The sequence below is a fragment of the Plodia interpunctella genome, chromosome 22 (assembly GCF_027563975.2).
Source record: "Plodia interpunctella isolate USDA-ARS_2022_Savannah chromosome 22, ilPloInte3.2, whole genome shotgun sequence".
Taxonomy (NCBI): domain Eukaryota; kingdom Metazoa; phylum Arthropoda; class Insecta; order Lepidoptera; family Pyralidae; genus Plodia; species Plodia interpunctella.
In genome coordinates, this window is record NC_071315.1 from 1,595,583 (window position 1) to 1,618,975 (window position 23,393).

At 36.8% G+C, this 23,393-nt stretch overlaps 2 protein-coding genes across 2 annotated transcripts; one reads left to right on the plus strand and one right to left on the minus strand.

Annotated features, from left to right (window-relative positions):
* Positions 1-59: 59 nt before the first annotated feature.
* On the plus strand, positions 60-21,945 carry IleRS-m (Isoleucyl-tRNA synthetase, mitochondrial). The gene is made up of 13 exons (XM_053762410.1): positions 60-305; positions 742-864; positions 1,479-1,846; positions 2,251-2,364; positions 3,778-3,980; positions 4,381-4,547; positions 5,054-5,129; positions 5,759-5,916; positions 6,413-6,579; positions 6,844-6,982; positions 7,749-7,915; positions 19,904-20,047; positions 20,971-21,945. Exons 1-13 carry the CDS (start codon positions 111-113, stop codon positions 21,827-21,829), a joined length of 2,880 nt encoding a protein of 959 aa, XP_053618385.1. The 5' UTR covers positions 60-110; the 3' UTR covers positions 21,830-21,945.
* LOC128679913 (mpv17-like protein) lies at positions 12,983-17,945 on the minus strand. The gene is made up of 4 exons (XM_053762415.2): positions 17,679-17,945; positions 16,551-16,684; positions 16,149-16,280; positions 12,983-13,323 (listed from the first exon to the last, which is right to left on the minus strand). The coding sequence occupies exons 1-4, from the start codon at positions 17,803-17,805 to the stop codon at positions 13,123-13,125; spliced, it is 594 nt and encodes a 197-aa protein (XP_053618390.1). The 5' UTR covers positions 17,806-17,945; the 3' UTR covers positions 12,983-13,122.
* Positions 21,946-23,393: the final 1,448 nt, after the last annotated feature.

Below are 23,393 nucleotides of genomic sequence, written 5' to 3' on the forward strand. Positions count from 1 at the left end.
ACACCCTTAAAAAATACAAATTTTGTTCATTCATTTTTATTTTTAAGTTCATTCATTCAACCATTATTCAATCAATCAACAAATGTCATAATAACAAGATAACCTCAAAAATGTTTCTAGTTAGAAATTCGAGAAATATTAATTGTAATTACAGAAAACCATATGTTTATTGTTTTTGTTTAGAGTCAATACGCTTAAAAAGTTCAGCTGAGCCTAAGATTAAAACCTATTCTCACACTATTTTATCATTAAAAACAAATTTTCCTGCCAGGTCCAACATCGCCAAAAAAGAAGAGATCCAAAAGGTATGTTAGTGTAGAAAATATAGGATACTATGCGAGTTGATGTGATTTTGGTTGAGGGGTAGTTTCACATACGATTGCAACTAATTATGCCAACGTGATTATCATGAAAAAAAACATACATGAATTGGTCCGGCAAGTGCTGACTTCGATACCGTAAAAGATTCTCTCCCACATCTGGGTGTTTTCCCGGTTCTGGGTTCTCGTCGGAACCCAGAGTTTTATTACTTATACACGGTCAGAAAAATTATCTAAATTTAGAATAATAATTATTCCTCTTTTTATTTAAATTTTGATTTTCCCCCCAAAAGTGGTGCATCTGCTTGTTTGTCCTGAGTCCCCAAACACCTGTACTTTTGCTGACTCATCATTCTGAACATCTACCTTACGAACCGGTGCAAATGTGCCAAATATTTTTTTATCTATTGTGTATTTTCAGGCAGCTCAGTTTTCAGAGCTCTATAACTGGCAAAGGGAGCATCTTAGTGGTCCAGAATATGTGTTACATGACGGCCCTCCTTATGCCAATGGAGATTTACACATGGGACATGCAGTTAATAAGGTAGTTTCATCAGTAAACCATTGTTTTACTACGACTTTGTCAGTACCTACTTGAAGTTGAGTTTGTATAAATTTTAATGTCTACCTTACGAACTGGTGTATATGCATGGTCAATCAATAAATTGTTTTTCTATTGTGTCTTGATTCTTGATTCTCCGCGATCAACGAGGTAAAGTAATAGGAATTTCAGTTGGTGGAAGTGTGGTGGGCTTAGAAACCTTAAAAGATGGTTGTGGAGCAAAGTAAAACAGGGTTGTAATTATATAGCTTTATTTATTTAACGAAAACTGTATTTTATATATAGAGCAGTTTTTAGTTAATTTAACTTGATTAGTCTTGGACTTATAGTGTTGCCCCCCTCCCGGGCCGAACAGGTAGTGCCTCAACATTTTCGACAAGGGAAAGTTAATTTTAAAATATAACAATATTGTAGTCAGTTATCATAAAAAATGGTAACTTCAAATAAAATTGGAATGTTTCTCTAATGATTTTTTTAGTCTGTAGTACACAAGTAGCAATGAAAAAGTTATGTTACTTGAGAGAGTTTTTTTATTGTGTAGAAGTGAATGTCATTATACCAACCTGAAATTCTTATTTTTTATTGTTTTTCCATAGATAATCAAGGATATAAACAATCGCAGCCAAGTGCTACAGGGTAACAAAGTGCACTACATCCCCGGCTGGGACTGTCACGGCCTCCCCATAGAGTTGAAAGCGTTGCAGAAAGCGAAAAAGAAACACAAAAATGCGCCAACAGACCCCGTCAATATCAGAAAAATCGCTAGGGAATTCGCTCTGGACACTGTTGAGAGTCAAAAGGCCGCTTTTGAAAGCTGGGGTGTTATGGCCGATTGGGAGAAGCAGTATTACTTGACATTGAATAATGGATATGTCAAGAATCAGTTGCATCAGTTTCTTAAGATGTACAAGGACGGATACATTTTTCGAACTTTGAAACCGGTCTATTGGTCACCTTCATCGAGGTAAATATATATTTATACTAGTTGGGCTAAATAAAAAGTACCCTATTCTAGGTTATATTCTATTCGTGTACCAAATTTCATAACAATCTGTTCAATAAATTTTGTGTGAAAGAGTAACAAACATACACCTCACAAATATTCGCATTTATAATATTGGTAGGATAGGATTTTAATTCAGTATCGTCTCATATTCTCGTGTTCCCGGCTGCATTTGGGGCTGTCAAGCCGTGATGCTTTAAAATGCTAAAGATTTGGCTGCCAACCGTTTGCCAAGGTTTAATATAATCAAAATGATGATGATTTGGTAAATCCGGCCAGGAAGATTTTTGTGATTAACTAGTTATAGAATTACGTAAATGTTGTATTTCATCCACATTAAAAAAAATATTTTTTATTTATTTCAGAACCGCACTTGCAGAAGCTGAATTAGAGTATGATCTTCAGTATAAAAGTACTGAAGTTTATGTCAAGTTTCCACTAGAAGTACTTCCAGATGTGGTCAACAATGTGGCGAAAGGGTAAGCTTTGTGATTTGTTTTTTTTTTATGTTGTGCGAGACGAGACGTCCGCGACGCCGACGGTGGAGCATCTACTGAGGAGTGGCAAAACAACGCGCGCATATATACGTATTTCTCCCCTCCACTGCTGAGAATGCGCAGCGTGCGCTCGCCCCAAGATCTTGCTGCCTAGTGCAAATCATAATCGAAGCCTACTTGCAGCCGCTACGTCGACCTTTACTGCTTAACCGGAGGAAATATGGCGACAGTCACAAGGACCGTACAGCCGAAACAGTAACAGCTCAAAGGGCTCCCAGGTGGGAACGAACCTCGGCTTTGGGCGTTACTCGAAAAATGGCCAGAGCGGTACATTGCTCAAGTTGCCTGCGAGGGCCTATTGAGAGAAGCGTCCTGGTGCCGCCGGACGGTGCCGAGTGAACGCTGAAGGTGTCCTGTTACCTCGCACTCGATTCCGGCGAGTGCGGTTTCTGCTATTCGAAATACTCTGGGCCCTGCGATTACCTGGGGGCAGAAATCAGTGTTGCGATTCATTTATATTGCCGAATCCTGTGCGCTGATTGGTCGACGTTAATTTTAAGACTTGTCATAGTGTGATCAAAATTTGTATATGAATGTTTTTGGAAATAAATAATTCTATTCCATCCATATCATACCACTAGTTTAAATTTCCAGCAAACAACGTTACAATGTAATAAAATTCAGCCAAACTGAAGTGGGTTTGGGCTGGACATGTTTGCCGCATGCTGTTAGAGAGATGGACCGATCTACCCTTTGGATGCCAAAAGGGTGAAGGGGTAGGGGAAGACCGCGAAAGAGATAAAAAACGCCCCCTGCTTAAGAATTCTTGCGTTGAGCCCTTTAATTTCATACCCATATTGTAATATTCGATAAAAAAAATGGTTTTCATCAAGTCCCATGGCGTTGCACAGCCGCCATATTTGTTTTTTTTACGTCACCTATCTAAGAACACTCGGGCAGCGCTAAGACGAATATAACGATACCTATAATATAATAGATGTCGCCCGGGACTTCTCCCGTGAGAACTTTGAGATAAAATCTTGGATATAGCTTATAACAATCTTGGATAATGTACCTTTCCAATGGTGAAAGAATTTTTGACATCGGATCGGTAGTTTCGGAGATTACCCGCCTCAAACATACAAACTCACAAACGCTTACCTCTTTATAATATTAACATGGATAGATTATCGTTTGGTTTATTTATTTAACTAAAATTATTTCTTTAATTTAACGTTTAGTTTGTACCGGTTTTTACCAGAGTAGGGTTTGCGCCGGACAGTTTACAATTATTTTTGCCGATTTACGAAAAATAAAGATCAATTTTATTATATTTTATTGATTTGTTTAATAAATTTGGCTAAACAAAAATATGTTTATCGTTTGTTTTTAAAGCAAGCAAGTGTCAGCAATTATCTGGACCACCACTCCTTGGACACTGGTGTTCAACCGAGCGATATGCTATAATCCCCTAATGAAGTACAGTGTGGTAAAGTTGAGTACATACCCGGATGAGCTGTATGTAGTGGCCAGCGGGCTGGTGGACTCATTGAAGAGTACACTTGATGTGGACGTGGAGAGATTGCTGGAGTTCGATGGTAATTATATTTATTACAATCTTTTAATTAGTTTCATGTTACATCTGTTCTGTTTGTCTGTAAATCTGTAAATAAATCTTGTAAGAGGAGTTTCACTTACTTTTACACCGCTTGAATTACAGTGAACAACTTTGAACAATCATGATATTAAATATAATTGTATCGTTCTATCGTCACCCATGAAGTGGTGGCTTGATGTCGCCAAGGACGATATGCGTGACATTGGTCTGACAACTAGGGATGCCGACGACCGTGCGAAGTGGAGACGAAAAAGTAGGAAACGGGACCCTGGGCTCCGACGCTCATTGGCCGTAGGCCGAGAAAACGCTCAAATGAAAAAGAGAGATAATAAATATATAATTATATTCATTATTTCATTTAATTATATAATTTTCTTCAGGTCAACTACTAACAGGCACAAAATACTACAACAAACTAGTCAAAGAATCTCTGCCGTTCCTGGAAGGCGAGCACGTAAAAGACGATAAAGGGACAGGGTTGGTCCACACTGCGCCGGCGCACGGGCCCGAGGATTTCTTAGTTGCTCTCAAGAATAATATGGCAGTAGTAAGTATATCTTGATTTTACGGCATAATGAACTTGTTAAAAAATATATGTTTAGTAGCTTTTGCCCGCGGCTTCGCCCACGGCTTCGCCCGCGTAAATTTCCCACGGAAACAGCAATTTTTCCGGGATGAAAAGCACCCGATGTCCTTCTATACACATCAAAGCACATGTATACAAAATTTCAAGAAGATTCTTGAGTAGATAGAGCGTGAAGAGGTAACAAACTTACTTTCGCAATTAAAACATTAGTTAATATGGTTAGGATTTACTCCACAAAAAAAAAAATCCTTAAATACAGAAGGGTGATATAAATATTGACTAAAGAATATACCAGAACCTTGACCTTGTTCACTAGTGTGTATGCGATTATCTGCCACTAGATGGCGGTGAGTAATCGTAAAAGTAATGTCAGACGTCTTTGGGCGACTTGAATAAAATCTGACACCAGTGTTAGCAATAACACACTCGATATGATGATGAAAAATAAATTAGTTTTTCTTCTGCAGGTATGTAATGTGGACGAGGCTGGTTTTTATACGAACTTGGATGATGAGCTTAATGGTTTGCCAGTCCTTTCTAAAGGTAACTTTCGCATATATACATTACTAGCTGCGCCCCGGGGCTTCGCTCCCGTGGGAATTTCGGGATAAAAAGTACTCGTATGTGTTATTCCAGGTTATATTCTACCCGTGTACCAAATTTAATAACAATCGGTCCAGTAGATTTTGCGTGAAAGAGTAACAAACATTTATATAATATTAGTAGGATGTGTCTTTTTTATTGCTATTGCTAACTAATTATAGTGTAGTTAATTAAAATGTCAAGGTTTAAAAAAAATATGATATTTCGCTGTTTGATTGCAGTTGTGTTCTCGTTACTAAGAATTATGTATGTAATAAAACTGCAGCGCGAATTGAGGTTTTTTGAATTTGAAAACCGCACGGCTCCGACCGTTGGTGTTATGTCGGTTGTATATATATATACACACATCCAATCGTAAACGCACCGCCTGCGCGTTCTAGACTCACTCGTCTCTCACGTGAGCAGACCATAGTGCCATCTATCCGTAGTGTTGTGAAACATCCATGTGGTTTTTATCGTCACTGCATTTAGTCTGCGTTTGTGCATGTGTCGTGGTAGATGTCGCCAACGGGTTCGTGAATTGGACCACTCGAGCCTGTAGGAAATTACCCTGTGTTTATATTTGACAGGTCAAGAAGTAATAATCTCCCGGCTGTCAGACTCCATTCTTTCCCGCGGCACGTATACACACTCATACCCACTCGATTGGCGCACGAAGAAACCAATCATTATAAGAGCTAGCCAGCAATGGTTCATTGACACTGAGAGGCTGAAGGAGAAGGCCCAGGTTCGATTATTTACTTTAGTTTTTTTTTTTTTTTACAAACAATTTAATATTTCATTCATTCATTCATTGTACATAAGTAACGACTATGACTACGGCACGGAACCCTAAATCACAAGATGGTTTTTGGACTCTTTTTTTATAGACATTTTGTATACATTGCGATATTCGTTAAAGTTATGAAAGAACTTTGTGTTTCTTTAATAATATTTCTAATTTCGACGACCTCGGTGGCGCTGTGGTATAGTTCTTGCCACTGAACCGAGAGGTCCCGGGTGCGATCCCCGGTCGGGTCATGATGGAAAATGATCTTTTTCTGATTGGCCCGGGTCTTGGATGTTTATCTATATATGTATTTGTTATAAAATATAGTGTTGTTGAGTTAGTATTCCATAACACAAGTCTCGAATTTACTTTGGAGCTAGCTCAATCTGTGTGATTTGTCCTAATATATTAAAATGTATATATTATTATTAATATGTTTAATAACCTTTATCAGGCAGCCCTAGAAAAAGTGGAGATTCTACCGCCATCTAGCGCCGAACAGTCTCGTCAAGGCTTCAGGGCACAGTTGGAGAAGCGGCCATATTGGTGTATATCTAGACAGAGGGCGTGGGGCGTGCCTATTCCAGCGTTATATTGTGGCGATGACGTCATTGTGCACGAGTGAGTACATTACTTACTAATGGTTAGTAGATTGAGAAGCGGCCATATTCGTGTATATCTAGACAGAGGGCGTGGGGCGTGCATATTCAAGCATTATATTGTGGCGATGACGTCATTGTACTCGAGTGAGTACAATGAGTAATAATTAGTTGATATAGAATTCGAATCTGTCTTTCTTGTATGAGCTTAACGAAAATTATGATAAAGTCTATTTTTGATGGCGTCGGGAATATAACTTCGCACTACAACAGTTCGTTATTTCAGGGGTATCATAGACAATCTGTGCGCTCTCGTAGATAAAGAAGGACCAGATTCGTGGTGGACGTGTGATGTTAAGCATTTTTTACCAGAGGAAGTGTTGAAGGAATATGATTTGGGAGGCAAAGTAGTCACTAAAGGGCAGGTGAGTTGGTTTGGTTGTCTTATTTAGATACATATAGAGAATACAGTAATAAATAGAGAATAAATAAATCAGATATAAATAGGAAAAAAGTCCGACGCTCAATGGCTAAGGAAGAAACTGGGAAAACGATCGGATGAGAGAGAGAGAGAATAGAGAGAGAGAGAGAGAATAGAGAGAGAGAGAGAGAATAGAGAGAGAGAGAGAATAGAGAGAGAGAGAATAGAGAGAGAGAGAGAGATAAAGTCAATATGATGGCGCTAGCTGTTACCAAGCAATATTTATGTTCAATCATATTGGGTATCTTGCTAATGTATACAAATATTTTTTTTATAACATATTTCATTTTAAAAACGTATGAAGAATGACAGGAAAGAGATAGTTGTAGAAGGAAAAGACATTCGACCCCGCATATGGGATTTGGTGAGGGACAAGAAGAAAAAAGTTTCCTTTCATTTGCCCAGCAGTGGGACACAAAATAGGCTTTTTTTAAAAAAGCTTTTAATTAACTTGCAATGTATGTGTGTGTGGCGAGGTTTGCGTAGGTACCTATAAGTATTTTACTCAATTAAATAGGTATTATTTACACAAGTAATTCTCGACAAGCTTTTATGGTCATATACATTGTGTATAATGAGGTTATGAGTTGATAGTTAACATTTTAAAGGAAAATTTTATTTTCTTCTTTTTGTAACATTTAAATAAAAGCTTTTCTTTAAAAAGTTTTTTCTTTTAATTTATTTTTATTTACTAACAAACTATTCTCCAGGACATAATGGACATCTGGTTCGACTCGGGCATATCCTGGAGCACCTTGTACCCGGGTGGGTACAGCAACAAGGCGCACTTGTACTCGGAGGGGCACGACCAGCTCACCGGCTGGTTCCAGACGTCGCTGCTCACATCTGTAGCTTTGACTGGAGACGCGCCCTATAGGTGCGTAGTTGAACAAATAAATGTTTTACCTATCTATATAGTTTGCCGTGGTCCCTATGTTTCAGCTTGGATTTTCATCAAATAGTGATATAGTAAATATGTGAATGAATGATTGGAATGAAAAGAATGAATGAGAGATTGGATTAATAAGTGGAGAAATGTTTAGAATGATGAATAAGAGTGAGAGACAGTATGAATAAGTGAACGAATGATAGGAATGAAAAGAACGAGTCAGAGATTGGATGGATATGTGGTGACGACATCTACCACGCCACATGCACAACGGCGCAGATGTAAAAAGCCGACCAAACGCAACGAATAACAAGCCACACAAGTGATCCAGGACACTACGGACAGATGGCACGACGGTCGACTCACTATGGACAGCTAACAAGCCTAGACCGCGCAGACAGTGCGCTTTCAATTGGAAGCATAAATACAACCTCCGACATTACGCCGTCGGAGCCGTGCGGTTCCCCAGGCGCTACACCTAGCCTGGCGGGAAGATTATCCCTTTGTGGCGGTCGAGCATGATCACCTAGCTCCCGCTACAGATACGTGAATGAATGATTGGGTGAATGAATTGATGATAGATAAGAATATAATATATGTCAAGTTAATCATGGTGCGTCTCGGACATATCCTGGAACACCGCTGCTCACAAGCTGGTTCCAAACGTCGCTGCTCATGGCTATAGCTATGACTGGAGACGCATCTTATAGGTCAATAGATTGTGTTGATATTTTATATTTTCGTGTATGTTTTAGTATTTGATCAAACCAGGAATTTCGGGATAAAAATTATTTGTTATTCCAGGTTGTATTCTACCAGTGTAACAAATTTCATGACAATCCGTGCAGTAGTTTTAGCGTGAAAGAGTGACAAACATACACACATATATCCTCACAAACGTTCGCTTTTATAATATTAGTAGGATTGAATGATTGCGATGAAAATTTAGTTTGCCGCTTGAGTTTGAATCTTATTTCTAAGTACACACATAACACACACATACACAACTTCTGTGTGCGTGAATAGCAGGTAAGGAACACAAATAACACGAAAATTATTTATGAAATTATTTTTATTAAAATATTTCCTACAAAAATGTCTAAAAGGATTCCCTGTAACTATAGAGATTAAAAAAAAAAACTTGAAAGTATGTCATTTGAATGTAGGAAGTTTAAGAGCTTTTTTTCCAACAATGTTACAACATGTAAAGCTATCTTATGTATACCGATGGTATTATACATAAAGATTTAAAACGGGACGTAAGATCGAAGAGAAATATACTATACTACTTGAAAAATGTCATCTCTTTGGTAATTTAATACAATTAATTATTTTAAAGAGAAACACATTTTTTTAAAAATCGATTTCTTGCGACTAATTTCGTGATATCTTTATATTCTATAATAATATGATAATTCTAAGAATTCTTTCATATCATAAAACAAAGTCCACTGCCGCTTCTGTCAGTCTGTCTGTTCGAATATTATGCACGAATATTACATATATAAACCTTCCTAATGAATCACTCTATTAAAAAACTCCGCATAAAAATCCGTTGAATACATACGTATGCTTAGATTGTACAGACAGCGGGAAGCGACTTTGTTTTATACTATGTGATGTTAGATAAATTATGTCCCTCATACTTGATAATGAACCCGACTTGGCACTTAACAAAATGGTTTTAAACAAACATAATTTTCATTGTCATTAAAAGCTTTATTTATTCAGCTCTTAAGTGTCACTATAATCCAATTCGCATGTCTTTCTGAAAGTCACATTTCTAATTTTATGCCCGCTCCAAACTGTCGTTGAAGAGTTTGCCAAACTTTAGCGGATTTGGTTGTACATCGTTGCTTTTTCACGGTAAATAAAATCTTTCATACCGACTACGCAATGGTCACGCATTCGCGTCGTCGTGTGTCTTAGTTCAACGTGGAGTTGGCATGACTTTGAAACATTGAAAACAAATATGTTAATGGCATACTTATAAGTATAATCTCTTATTCAAAAGTAAAACTTAAAACTCGGATTTTGAGAAATTTAGTTACTATTATTGAAAAAAGTCTCCTATAAGACTGAAACTATAATCGACTTTTCCATCGATAATTCGTATTTTCATCAATAATTAAATTTGACTATTTTAATTTTCAAATATATTTTATCAACTAATAAATAAGGAGGATATTTAATATTATTAACAGTAGATTAGCTAACGAATTTAAATTCAGCCTTATATATAATATATAAGATCTGTGTGGGTAGTGCGAATTTGCTATTCACATCTCATCATAGAGTCGATTTGCAGGGAGACGCATCTAACCAATCACAGTGCGCCATTGTGACGCAACGGCAACCACAGACAGTGTGATTGGCTCGCTGCGTCTCACATAGAATCGATTCGATAGTGAGAAGTGATATTGGAAACCCGCCATTCGCCCTCTGTGCTATGCACTTTAACTAAATATCACAAGTTATCGCAGATGGAATTTAAAAAAAAAACATCGTACAGTCGACGGCGAAAGTTGTATTCATTGTAACTTTCTCGTGACTATACTTGCTTTTGACTTAAATAAATTGATCTATCTACAATTTTGACCCACGTAAACGAGTTTCTCTTCTTCATAGTCGTATTCCTCATGGCTGAGGGTCGTGATTATTACGTATAATGAAACACACACAACAACTTTCTTGGCATCATTAATGGAGTGGTTTGCCATTGCCTTCTCCATTTCACACACAAGTTAATAAGAATCAAACAGCGTGCAGGTTTCCTCACGATGTTTTCCTTCACCGGAAGCAAGTGGTGGACGATGAAAACTACTATACATGAGTCAGATTGGTAGACAAACTCATGTGGCACGAGTAGGATTCGAACCTGAGACCTTTCGATCCACAGGCGGGCGTCTTAACCATTACACCACCACCGCCGCTAAAGAGTTAAGAGTTATTTATATTTTTTTGTGCCCGATGTCACCTTCGATTCCAATGCACGTATTAAACTATGTATTGCAGTTTATTATCCATGTAAGAAAACAGCTAGACAAACATTTCTTATAATAATTAAACAATACGTTTTTACGTTTTAAAATAAGCTTTCTCTACAAAAATGTTTTATTTTTGACACAAGCTTTTATTGTCGTCAGAGAGATCTCATTGCATTCAATATGCAGTGAACTGTTGAGGAGTTCCCTCTTCGGGAGCCGTTATTGGGTGCACCATCTGGTCATGCTTACCACAATATTGCATTGTTATCCAAACTAGACGTGTGTACAAAATTTCAGCTCCATATATATTTAAAAATTGAGTTACAAGATTTCACCAGAACATACATACTTACATACAATACAAGTTAAATAAAAGCTTGTAATAAAATAATTTTAAGAAGTATCGTAAAACAATGTTAGGTACACTTATCTGTCATGATCAAAACAATAGGAAATATATTATTATAAAGAGGTAAGCGTTTGTGAGTTTGTATGTATGTATGAGGCGGGTAATTTTCGAAAGTACCGAACCGATTTCAAAAATTCTTTCACCATTAGAAAGGTACATTATCCAAGATTGCTATAGGCTATATTTTAGCTCAAAATCTCCACGGGTGCGATGCCCCGGGCAACATCTAGTAGGAAATATTTTGTTTTTAACATGATGATTTTACAATTCAATTCTTTGTTGTCAGTCGCCATTGCCATCCCAATAACGTAAGTCACTCGTTTGCGCAGGTCTTACAATAAAATAATAAATAATAAAGTTTACAATTTTCAGCTAACACATGACGTTTCAATTTACGTAACAGAACGTGCGATGTGAATGTTTTCATAGACATACATATATTAAGATAGAACCTAATTTACCTCTTCTACCAAATTCCTGAAAATTCATTTTTTTTTTCAAATATAGATATATTAATATTATATATAATATTTCTATAAATATAATATTCATTATTCTCATATAAGGAAGCTTCTTTCGAAATAATGACAAATCAATTACTTTTATTGTAATTTTCTGTTTTTTCAACATATTTATTGCGTTAACAAAATCGCTTGAAAATGGTGTTCACTTCATACAAATACGAGTTTGACTGGCAAAGCCATTTATATCACAATTCCATATATTGTTGATTTATTTTAAATAAGTGTACTATACTTAATAAAGTATAAATATATGGCACCGTGATCGCTAGAAATGCGGTATCTAGCGTGATATAAATCAATGTTGTAGCGCTATTTTCTATGCGCGTACGCGTTTGCCAGTGAAGGTCACAATGATTTGTGATTTTCTTTAATCGATCCGAATACGGAAGAGATTCGCATTCTTTAGAGTACATTATCTTGTCATCGAAATATTTTGTCGCATTTTTTTTATACAACTGATCGAGCAAACAGGCATACGGCCCACCTGATGGTAAGTGGTAACCAAATATAGTGAAAATTATAGCAAAAGAATTTTACTTGAAACCAGTTCTAACCAGTTGTATTGTTTGTTTGCCTGTTGACTGCTATAATTTACTAGATAATATAAAGTTTTTTTTTAATTTTCAATCGTAGGTATAAAAATTCTGTTATCATTAGGAAAATTCCGGTCCAAAGTTCTTCAATACAACATTGTCACTTGATTTAATTAGATAAGAACTAATGTTTAAATTGTTTTCGTCACGCACGTCTGTCTGTCACTATCACACCCTACACTACACTATGTTTTTTCTCACGAGACCTAACGTGTAAACAATCTTAAGTTTTATTGTTGATGTATGTAGAAATGAAATCGAATATTAAAGTTCAAACCTAAAGTGTTCTAAAGTAAAACATTTATTAACAACGAAAGTAATTTTCCAAAAAGTCTATTTTAAATTTTTATTGTTGTGAAATTATGAGAAGACATGGCCAGTAGAATGTTTACATAAACTCGTTACAATAAATGGAGTTTACGTTTCTATATCAGACGGAAAAACTGTTAATGACTTTATTATTCTCTCGATATAACCCGACATTGTCATATACCTACCATTTCTTTCATACAAACATTTGAAAAAAGAAACGGAATATATCGTTAATATCTTAATGCTGCCTTGGTTCGTCGAGATCTTTCCTTTGTCATTACCGTATTCGACGGGGAGAAACAGGGGTCAATGCCCGACTTTCCGTCCTCCAAAGAAACGGACTATAGTATTGAAATCCTAAATTCGAACCTCACTTTTCCACCTTCAGTATGTTGACTTTGATCACGGGCAATACTTTTCCTTTCTGGACCTTCTCCTTGTCCAAATGCTTCATGTAGGCCAGGAAGCAGGTCCAGAAGAGGCTACAACAGCTGATGAAGGGGACCCTGTTTCTCGGCGGGATGAAACAGAAGTTTACTAAAGCTACCGCTGGCCATATTGACGCTCCCACCTGGAAATTAAAAAGTATTTGAAGAACGAGGGAAAACATAGAGTGTGCCAGCTGCTTCCCTTCCCGTGCAGATTGTAAAAGACGATCAAGGGGGCAATTGCAGATTCTTCTCATTGGAGTTATTAGCAAACTCTCATTATTGAATCTCAATATTCGTACAGCTAAATGGCCACATTTCGAAGGCCACAACTCGCACCTCTTGGCCCTGCATACCCCGCAAAGGATACAGATGTGGTATCGTATTTTTTTAAAGAAGGAAATACAAACATTTTAATATTAGTATGAATTTCTCAAAGTTACAAACTACTAGCACTTCGGGACGACCACTGCTGAGAAGAAAAGAAACTCATTTAAACAGTGTTTGTATAGAAGCTAGAGCTTACCATTATTAGTTTTTTTACATTGTTTTTTCAAATATTACAAGTACATAAAGCACATGGTCAAAAGGTATACAAAAACATGTTACATGTTATATTAGACTAGATGTTGCCCGGGGCTTCGCTCCCGTGGACATTTTGAGATGAAACATAGCCTATAGCAATCTTGGATAATGTACCATTCTAATGGTGAAGTAATTTTTGAAATCGGTTCGGTAGTTACGGAGATTATCCGCCTCTCAAACATAAAAACTCACAAAGGCTTACCTCTTTATAATACAAGTATAGATAAAAAACTCGAAAAGATATGGTCAAGGATATAAACATTCTAAACAGACATACAGTCTGGGCTGCAACGTTTATTTGCAGACAATCATCCAATTTAGCTCCATACGTAGAATATACAGGGTCACTGGTATCAAACGCAAAACCTCTACTAAAGACTACTTGGGTACATCAAAACTAGCAACTTTTATTCCACGACTTATCGTGATTCATAGTTTTTCTTTTCAACATAACTTTATTTAAAAAAATAACCTAATTTGCGATTCTACGCATCTTAACTCTATGTAATAGCCAAGCAACATGTGACAGTATAGTAGCGTTATGTAGCGGAATCGAACATAGAGTTAACGCTTTATAGAACGACATTAAAACTAAAAACTAAAAAAAGGAAAAAAAATGTATTTATTACGTTTAGACAAAATAAATAAAATAAATATATTAAGACAAATCACACAGATTGAGCCCCAAAGTACGTTCGAGACTTGTGTTATGGGATATTAACTCAACGATACTATATTTTATAACAAATACTATAAATAATAATATATAGATAAACATCCAAGACCCGGATCAATCAGAAAAAGATAATTTTCCATCATGACCCGACCGGGGATCGAAACCAGGACCTCTCGGTTCAGTGGCAAGCACTTAACCACTGCGCCACCGAGGTCGTCCCACTGCGCCACCGAGGTCGTCAAAAGTCGTAGAACAAAAGATGTTAGTCTTTATTTACCTCATGCACCTTTGGGAGGTTATGCGTTAGATACCAGTAACCCTGTAAACATATATGCATTGCACCTACAGTTAGTATAGAGGTCACGTTGTGTATATTACGTGTAGGTATAATATTTACAAAAACATAAGTTTACATTATTTGCTAGTTCTCATATCGCAAGTTTAACTATCAAATTAATTTTTGTTTTATATATAAAAATAATCTTCCTTCAGTGGTTTGGGCACGTTGCCTCCCTTTGCTGTGGCAGCACAGGGAGGCAACGTGCCCAAAACACTGGCAGCGTTTCCTCGTTGTATTGCAAGTTTATAATAATAAATTATTCTTCTATTGAGATCAGCGTTATTGGCAGACGTCCCGATTTTAAACTCCAGAATTTACTGTTCCTACCAGTATTTACTTTACTGTTAAAAACATGACATCGGGATATTTTTGTTTAAACAAATCTATTAAATAAGTAATTTAAATTTTTAATTAAAGTTTAAACAAACATATTTCACGATTTGGTACATATATACTTTAATTGAACAGAGAGAGAGAGAAACCACAATTATTCATGATATATAAAAAAAATACAGCAAATACGCTTCTATTGCCACGGCATAGAGATCCAAGAAGTAGAAGTTCGCGTGCAGTTGTTTGTACATAAATTAACAAGGACATTTCTAGGTATTCATTCTACTCGGAAGCCAATTAATACGTAATTGAAGTGGTATCCACGCAATATGTGGAACAATCAATCGGCCACGTTGTTGTCAGCGACTGCGGTAGCGCCGCGTGGGATTTTTTTTATTATTTTACCTATAATAAAGTCTTATCATAAAGTGGATTTAATAAGCGGTGGCCATTTATATATAATTAAAGTATTCATTTCGCGGAGTCCTACCATGACGAAACGTTAACTCTTTTGACGACCTCGGTGGCGCAGTGGTAAAGTGCTTGCCTCTTGAACCGAGAGGTCCCGGGTTCGATCCCCGGTCGGGTCATGATGGAAAATGATCTTTTTCTGATTGGCCCGGGTCTTGGATGTTTATCTATATATGTATTTGTTATAAAATATAGTATCGTTGAGTTAGTATCCCGTAACACAAGTCTCGAACTTACTTTGGGGCTAGTTCAATCTGTGTGATTTGTCCTAATATATTTATTTATTTATTTATTTATAACTCTATGTTGGATTCCGTTACATAACGCTACTGCACTGTCTCGTATTGCTTGGCTATTACATAGAGTTAAGATGTGTAAAATCCCAAATTAGATTGTATTTTTTTTATATGAAAAAAAAAAAAGTACGAATCACGAAAAGTTGTAAAGTAAAAATTGTTCGTTTTGTTGTACCCAAGTAGTCTTTAGGAGATTTTGCGTTTGATACCAGTACTGGTACAACTGTATATGGTCAACCAGTATGATAAAATGAGGATAAAACTCACTTTGTAAGTCGGCCAGAACTTGGCCTTGACTTCGGCCACCGCTTCGTAGAAAGGTTTCGTCTCCAACATGCTCATGCCGAAGTAAAAGCTGCACATGGCGAACGGCGTGTATGTCAGCGTCTCCACTAAAGTCTGGAACGAAAAAAAAACATTTCAGAAATCATCTCATTTGTTGTACAACGGCTGTGACGCCTCGAAGACTAAAAAAGCTACGAAACAAGCTTCGCCGCAGTCTTCGGAAACATCAAATTTTCAATCATTGGTAGAGCTACCCAAAATCATTGCATTTTCAGTGATTTTACTGCGACATAGTGGTATATGCAGATTAACTTTATTGTGGTTGACTAAAAATAATTCTACTTCTTAACTCAAATCTATGCGTTTTATCAAAATATTAGTTACCTTAATAAGTCCCACTCTCAGTGTGTTGCCTGGCCACATGAAGTTGGCCACAGTGAGCCAGCTATACAATGTGGGGGCCACATAGCAGGATCCATACAGGCCGTATCGCGCGCATCGCTTCCAGTCATATGTTTCTGAAAAAAAAAAACAAAAAAACGCGACTGTGCATCAGTGCCACCCGGGCGAATCCGTGGGCAAAATCTTAGTATTCTCTAAATCAATCTTTTTATTTCATAAATATAAATCGGTTTACAAATAAAGTGGGTACAGCTACAACGTGAATTTTGACGTCTATTCATCTATTTTCACTATATTAGGTGGGAGGGTAATCTCAGGGTAGGTTGGAGTAGTAATAGGCAAAGGCAGACAGTTGTATAATAGTATAATTGAGAAGTAAAATACAGACCCTTCAAGGGTCTATAAATAATTTAAGATATTTTATTGTATATATATATATATATATATATATATATATATATATATATATATATATATATATATAATTATTATTATTACAGCGTACGTGTGGTAATGAATAAGTCAAAATGTGATTTCAAAATATCAAGTGGAACAGTAATGTAAAATTTTGAATTTAGAATGAAAGAAATAAAAATCATGCCAGCGCGCACGCGATGTGACTAAAGAGGTCATAATGCGTGGCGTTACAACTATATATTTTTAGTAAACCCGTCCTCTTAAATACATATAAAGAGGGACAACAAATCCCAACTTACGAAAAAATCTCATGTATCATTTAAAGTATTTTGCGCTCAGACAGACGAACGCGGACATTGTTTTATTATAGCGCTGTGCCTTTGTTATTGTCTACGATAACTGGAAAATGTCTCTCTTTTCAGTCTACTGCTAAGTCAGCAATGTAAACAAAACACTGCTTGGATAGCTATAACAGTAGTAGCTAATTTTTACTTTAATATTTTTATTTTATGTACACAACAGTGAATTCAACCAGTGCGTTAGGTTCCCTTACGATGGTGGTGGTGAATTAAAACTACTATACATGAGACTGATTGGTATATAAACTCATGCGGCACGAGTAGGATTCGAACCTGGGGCCTATCGATTGCGGACGGTCCTGATATCACGTCTCGACAACATTAAAACACTTACCTATATTTTTTCCTTCAAAAGTCTGCTGAATCAGACTAGAGGTCGGCCAAATTACAGCATATGATAACATACCCCTTATAAGGGGATATTTCTTGAATATTACAACACATCTATTCATAACACCCATTTTTTCCCCTCTTTATATGTTAACAAAACACTGGCACAAAACAGATGATGTAACACTCACATAATTCCAAAAGAACAAACTCGTTCGATTTTCAAATAGGAAATGAGGAGTTAGATTTAAATTATGGCATTTTTTGGTGAATTGCCAGCGGAGGTGACCGACGGCCGCGAGACACGTGCGTCTGTCGTGAGCGCTGACGTTACACTGATGAGCGATACAGGATTTTTTTAACCTAACGGTGATTTTCTACTACTATAGTTTTCTACTACGAAAGATAGTGGTTAGGCCGACTGAGATATAAGATAGGACGTAGTGTCGTTAACCTGTTTACCTGGACTATCGCATCTCTGCTAATTTTTAGGAATATCTTCTTGATGAAAGCGCTATCATCGGGTTATGAGGTGACTAAGGTTAAGGGACAAAGGGACACATAACGTTGCCAGCTTATAGGCAACAACAGTGTTCCCAAAGAGAGCTGACGTCAGGAATGTTCAAAATTATAAGGTTTTTTTTATCTAACCTCGGGCTTATGACGTCACAGCCCCGAATGAAACCAGGAACACGCGAACATGAGAGACAGTAGTTATACTATTATTTTTAGTACAGTGTTGCCAGCACTTTATTTCGCGCGACGTTGGCATCCTATCGGATAATGTAGCGGATACGTCATCCAAGGCCTGCTCAAGAGTGTAATCATGACCGATGAATCAACACGCTAATACGTAACGATAATATCTGTCTACAACGAATTATATCTGTTTGACTACTCGATAGCGTTTTACAAGCTTTTATTTAACTTGCAATGTATGTAAGTATGTATATTCGAGTGGAATCTTGTAACTCAATTTTAGAGCAGATATCTCCAACCGATCGAGCTGAATTTTTTTCGTTTTCGTGGACTCAATGGACCTTTATCATCATCATCTACATCATACTTTGTTCATCTATCGATTAGGGACAGGTCCCATTGCTGCGTTGCATCGATGTAATGCGTTGCGGCTCCGTTGTATTACATAGGTTTTGACGACGATGTGCGTCGACTTACGTCGAATCTCCACTCTCCAGGCAATTTCTGCGTTGTAGACGGACGTTAAAACAACTGAACACGAGTCCTGGCTCTTAAGAGGCTTTTTAACCGACTTCAATAGAAGGAGGAGGTTCTCAATTCGTGTTACTTTTTATATGTATATTCCCCGACCGCGTCCAGAATTTTTTCATCGCATTTAAATTTTGTTTAAAAAGCATGGGTATGTGCATATAACTGATACAAAATTTTTATCAGAGTGAAGAAGGACAGGACAAAGTTCTGTGATAATTATTTGTATGTATATCCTGTAATCTTAAGTTTCAACTAAGATATTTCTCAAAAACCAGTTATAACTAGTAAAAAACTTGTTACAATTTTAAACATGAGCTAGGAAGTCCACAAATTGCCAAGTCACGATTCGCGCGTGTAGATATTATTAGAAAAGTTATTTTTGCTTTTCAAGATCACAGTTCGTGGCGGCCATGTTTACAAAGTTGCAAAAAGCTACAAACTACCTTCATCTCTTCATAGTCGTATTCCTCGTGGCTGAGGGCCGTGGTCTTTACGTGGAATGAAGCACACACACTTTTTTGGCACTATTAATGGAGTGGTTTGCCATTGCCTTCTCCATACACACACAGGTAGGGTTTCCTCACGATCTTTTCCTTCACCGAAAGCAAGTGCTGGTCGATGTAAACTGCTATAAGTACATGAGTCAGATTTGTATACAAACTCATGTGGCACGAGTAGGATTCGAACATGGGACCTTTCGGTCCATAGGCGGGCGTAACCATTACTCTACTACCCCTTCAACCTGGACGGTTCGCTAGTCCATACTAATATTATAAATGTATTTTTTTTTCAATGATAAAAATCAAAAACTACTGGCCGACTTTGATGAAATTTGGCACAGGTGTCGGCGAAACCTTCAGGAGTTACATAGGCTACTTTTTATTATGGTTTTTCCCGAGCGAAGCCGGGGCGAGCCGCTAGAAAAAGTGCCTGTAAAGGAGTCTCTCGATAAATTCTGAATAAAAGCTTTGATTTTGACACTGTTGTTTTCTGTTACAGATCAATCTTCGTGCACGGATTCGCAGTGGATGATAAGAAACGGAAAATGTCTAAATCTATAGGCAATGTTATAGATCCCGCTACGGTCATACACGGAGGCAAAGACAGGAACTCACAACCAGCATATGGCATCGACACCCTTCGGTAACTATTTCTTTCATATTACTAGATGTTGCCCGGGGCTTCGCTCCCGTCGGAATTTTGAGATAAAATATAGCCTATGGCAATCTTTGATAATGTACCTTTCTAATTGTGAAAGAATTTTTGAAATCGGTTATGTAGTTTCGGAGATTACCCGCCTCAAACCTCAAACATACAAACTCACAAACGCTTACCTAATAATAATACACATTATAAAAATAAGTCCTGTCGCGTCTGTTTGCTTGTCTGTATGAACGCGATAAACTTTAAAAACTACTGGACGGATTTTTGTACGGTTTTCACCAATAGATAGTGTGATTGATTCCTGAGGAAGGTTTAAGTGTGTATTTTTCTATAGCTTTCGCTGAGTTACAGTCCCAAATGAAACCTGGTCCTTAACTTTATCTATTTCATCAAAATCGGCCCAATGGTACCCATATATAGTACCCATGAAATTGTGGCAGACTTCGCATTTTTTTTATAGCGCACACATTTTTTATGGCAAGCCATTATGGGTTTCCTGATGGTACCTAAGCAAACACCGCAGCCGGTAATCCAATACGGGTTACCGGTGCGTTGCCGACTTTTTGTAGAAGCGATAGACTCTTTATTGAAGGCCCCAATGTCGAACCTATTCACAACGCCGCTGTGGGCAGTTTATTATATAGTTTAGTACAGAGAAGAAAGAAGTGTCTTGAGGCGCCGTCCAAGAAGGATAGGTCGCGCTCGTCCGGACTCCGCCCTCATTGTTTAGTTTTTTTATCAGTGACATTTGTGATTTTGTTTTGTTTTAATTTCTTGTCATTGTGCTGTACGTAAGAGGAAGTAGTAAATATTTTTTTAATATTTTAAATATCTCCTTTGCAATCCCGTTCAAAGTGATTACAATATTGGTACAGATTTTTATATATTTTTCTCATTTTCAGTTGGTGGGTAGCCAGTCACGGTACACAGCATTCGCAAATAGTCATAAGTAAAAAATTACTAGATGATTGTCAAAGTGAAGTTATCCGAATAAGAAATATATTAAAATATCTACTAGGGGTCGTTGGCAGTATGGAGAAAACAGATTTTGAAAAGACACCGCAATTAAATTATTTTGATCAGTATATTGTACAAGAAACCCACGATTTTGTTAAACAAATCAAAGATAATTATAACAATTTTAGGTACAATCACGTAGCGCAATCAATTTTATTCTTCATAAGCAATAAAGTATCAAGTCTATACTGCCATTGTGTAAAAGATAGACTATACTGTTCAGAAAAATATTCAAACGGTAGAATATCAGCTCAAATGGCATGTCATACGATTTTCGTCTCTTTGTGTAAAGCGTTAGGACCTATTTTGCCGCATTTGGTAGAAGAAGCGTGGCAACATCATCCTCTATTTGAAAAGCCTTTTTATTTTTCGAACGAATTCGAAACTTTGCCGCCAAATCCCGTTGACAGTTCGATCATGGACGCCATTCTGGAAATCAAAAGAGATATTTGTGTTTCGGCAAAGAACGAAAACTTAAAAAAATTTAAGGCTAATATTAAATTGGGATTAGATTTGTATAATAAATTGATAGAATTAAATTCCAAAGATGATGTCAGTGATACTGTTTTGTGTGAAATATTGGAATTGTCAGATGTCAATTTGGAGGTTATTAATGGCGGGAAAAAGTGGCTTATCGAACTGTCGGAGAGTAATAAAGATCAATGTTTGAGATGTAGGAAATATAATGCAATGGAAAACAGTGATAAATGTATGAGGTGTGAGAAGGTCCTTAATGCTTTGTAAGAAGGAACAGAATTAATTTAAACGATAAAGTCAGTGCTGATTATGATTTATGATCTAGTCTAAATGTTATGTAAATAGTGTTACATAGATAAATAAAATATTAGTTAAAATGATAATTTTCTTTTTATTTATTGATCCTAAATTAATAATTGCATGTATTAGTATGCATATTCATCTATTAGTACAGTAAATTGTATAACACAGTACAGTCTTCGGTATATAACTTGCCTCTAAACCGAGAGGTCCCGGGTTCGATCCACAGTCGGGTCATGATGGAAAATGATCTTTTGCTGATTGACCCGGGTCTTGGTTGTATATCTATATATGTTATAAAATATAGTATCGTTGAGTTAGTATCCCATAACACAAGTCTAGAACTTACTTTGGGGCTAGCTCAATCTGTGTAATTTGTCCTAATAACCGATTTAGCTGAAATTTTGTACACACGTTTAGTTTGAATGACAATATATGATTATGATAAACATGGCCGGATGGTGTACTCAGAAACTGCTCCAGACATCGTGAACAAACATGCACTCTAAGTTGATAATTCATCATCTAGTGTGTGAAATGGAGAAGGCAATGGCAAACCATTCCATTAATATTGCAATGAAAGTCGCTGTTTCATTCCACTTAACGACTACGATCATGAGGAATATGACAAGGATATCGAATCGAAATAGTAATCGATGGTACCTACCTATATTCAATTTAAACCGAAGAAATAAGTTATTGTGATTCGATATCCTCTGTAATGGAATCTCAACTTTGAAGTCGGATTACTGAACTCCAATCAAGTACTGGGGCCCAATTCTTTTGCAATCGAACTTCAGTTTCAATTTTCTTCATTTTTCGATGGTGCTTAAAAAGCACAGCCTTACCTATATATATTAACCTCATGATCTGTGGTTTTAAACAATTTTACGGTTTTTAAACGTTCTGTGATGGTTTAGAGGCTCGTATTTGGATCGAAAGATCTTAGTTGCAATTCTACTCGTGCCACATGACTCATGTAGTTTTCATCGACCATCACTTGCTTCCAGTGACGAAAAACATCGTGAGGAAACCTGCACACTGGTTTATTATTAACTTGTGTGTGAAATGGAGAAGGCAATGGCAAACCACTTCACTAATAATGCGAAGAAAGTTATGTGTGTTTCGTTATAAGTAAGGACCACGACCCTCAGCCATGAGGAATACGACTATGATGAGAAAAAGCAATTTTATAAACAAGGTTAGGCGATTTTTGCATTCGCTCGAAATTTTGTGACTGTGATTTATTATTTAGGTACTTGCATTTGCCCGCGGCTTCGCCCTCGTATCTCGGGTTTTAAGAAATATATCGCAATGAAACCAAGATTTTAAATTAGACCATCAACTATACAACTAAGAAAATCAGAAAAAGCACATATAGTTTTATTATATGTATAGATAGATTTATTTATTTGGACAGAAACAGCTGAACATTAAAAAAAATGGAGAAAAATGATACGAGTGAACTTATTGTATGGGAATTGGGCCCCAGGACCCACATTAAGAGTTAAGAGAGATTTGATCCTTATGA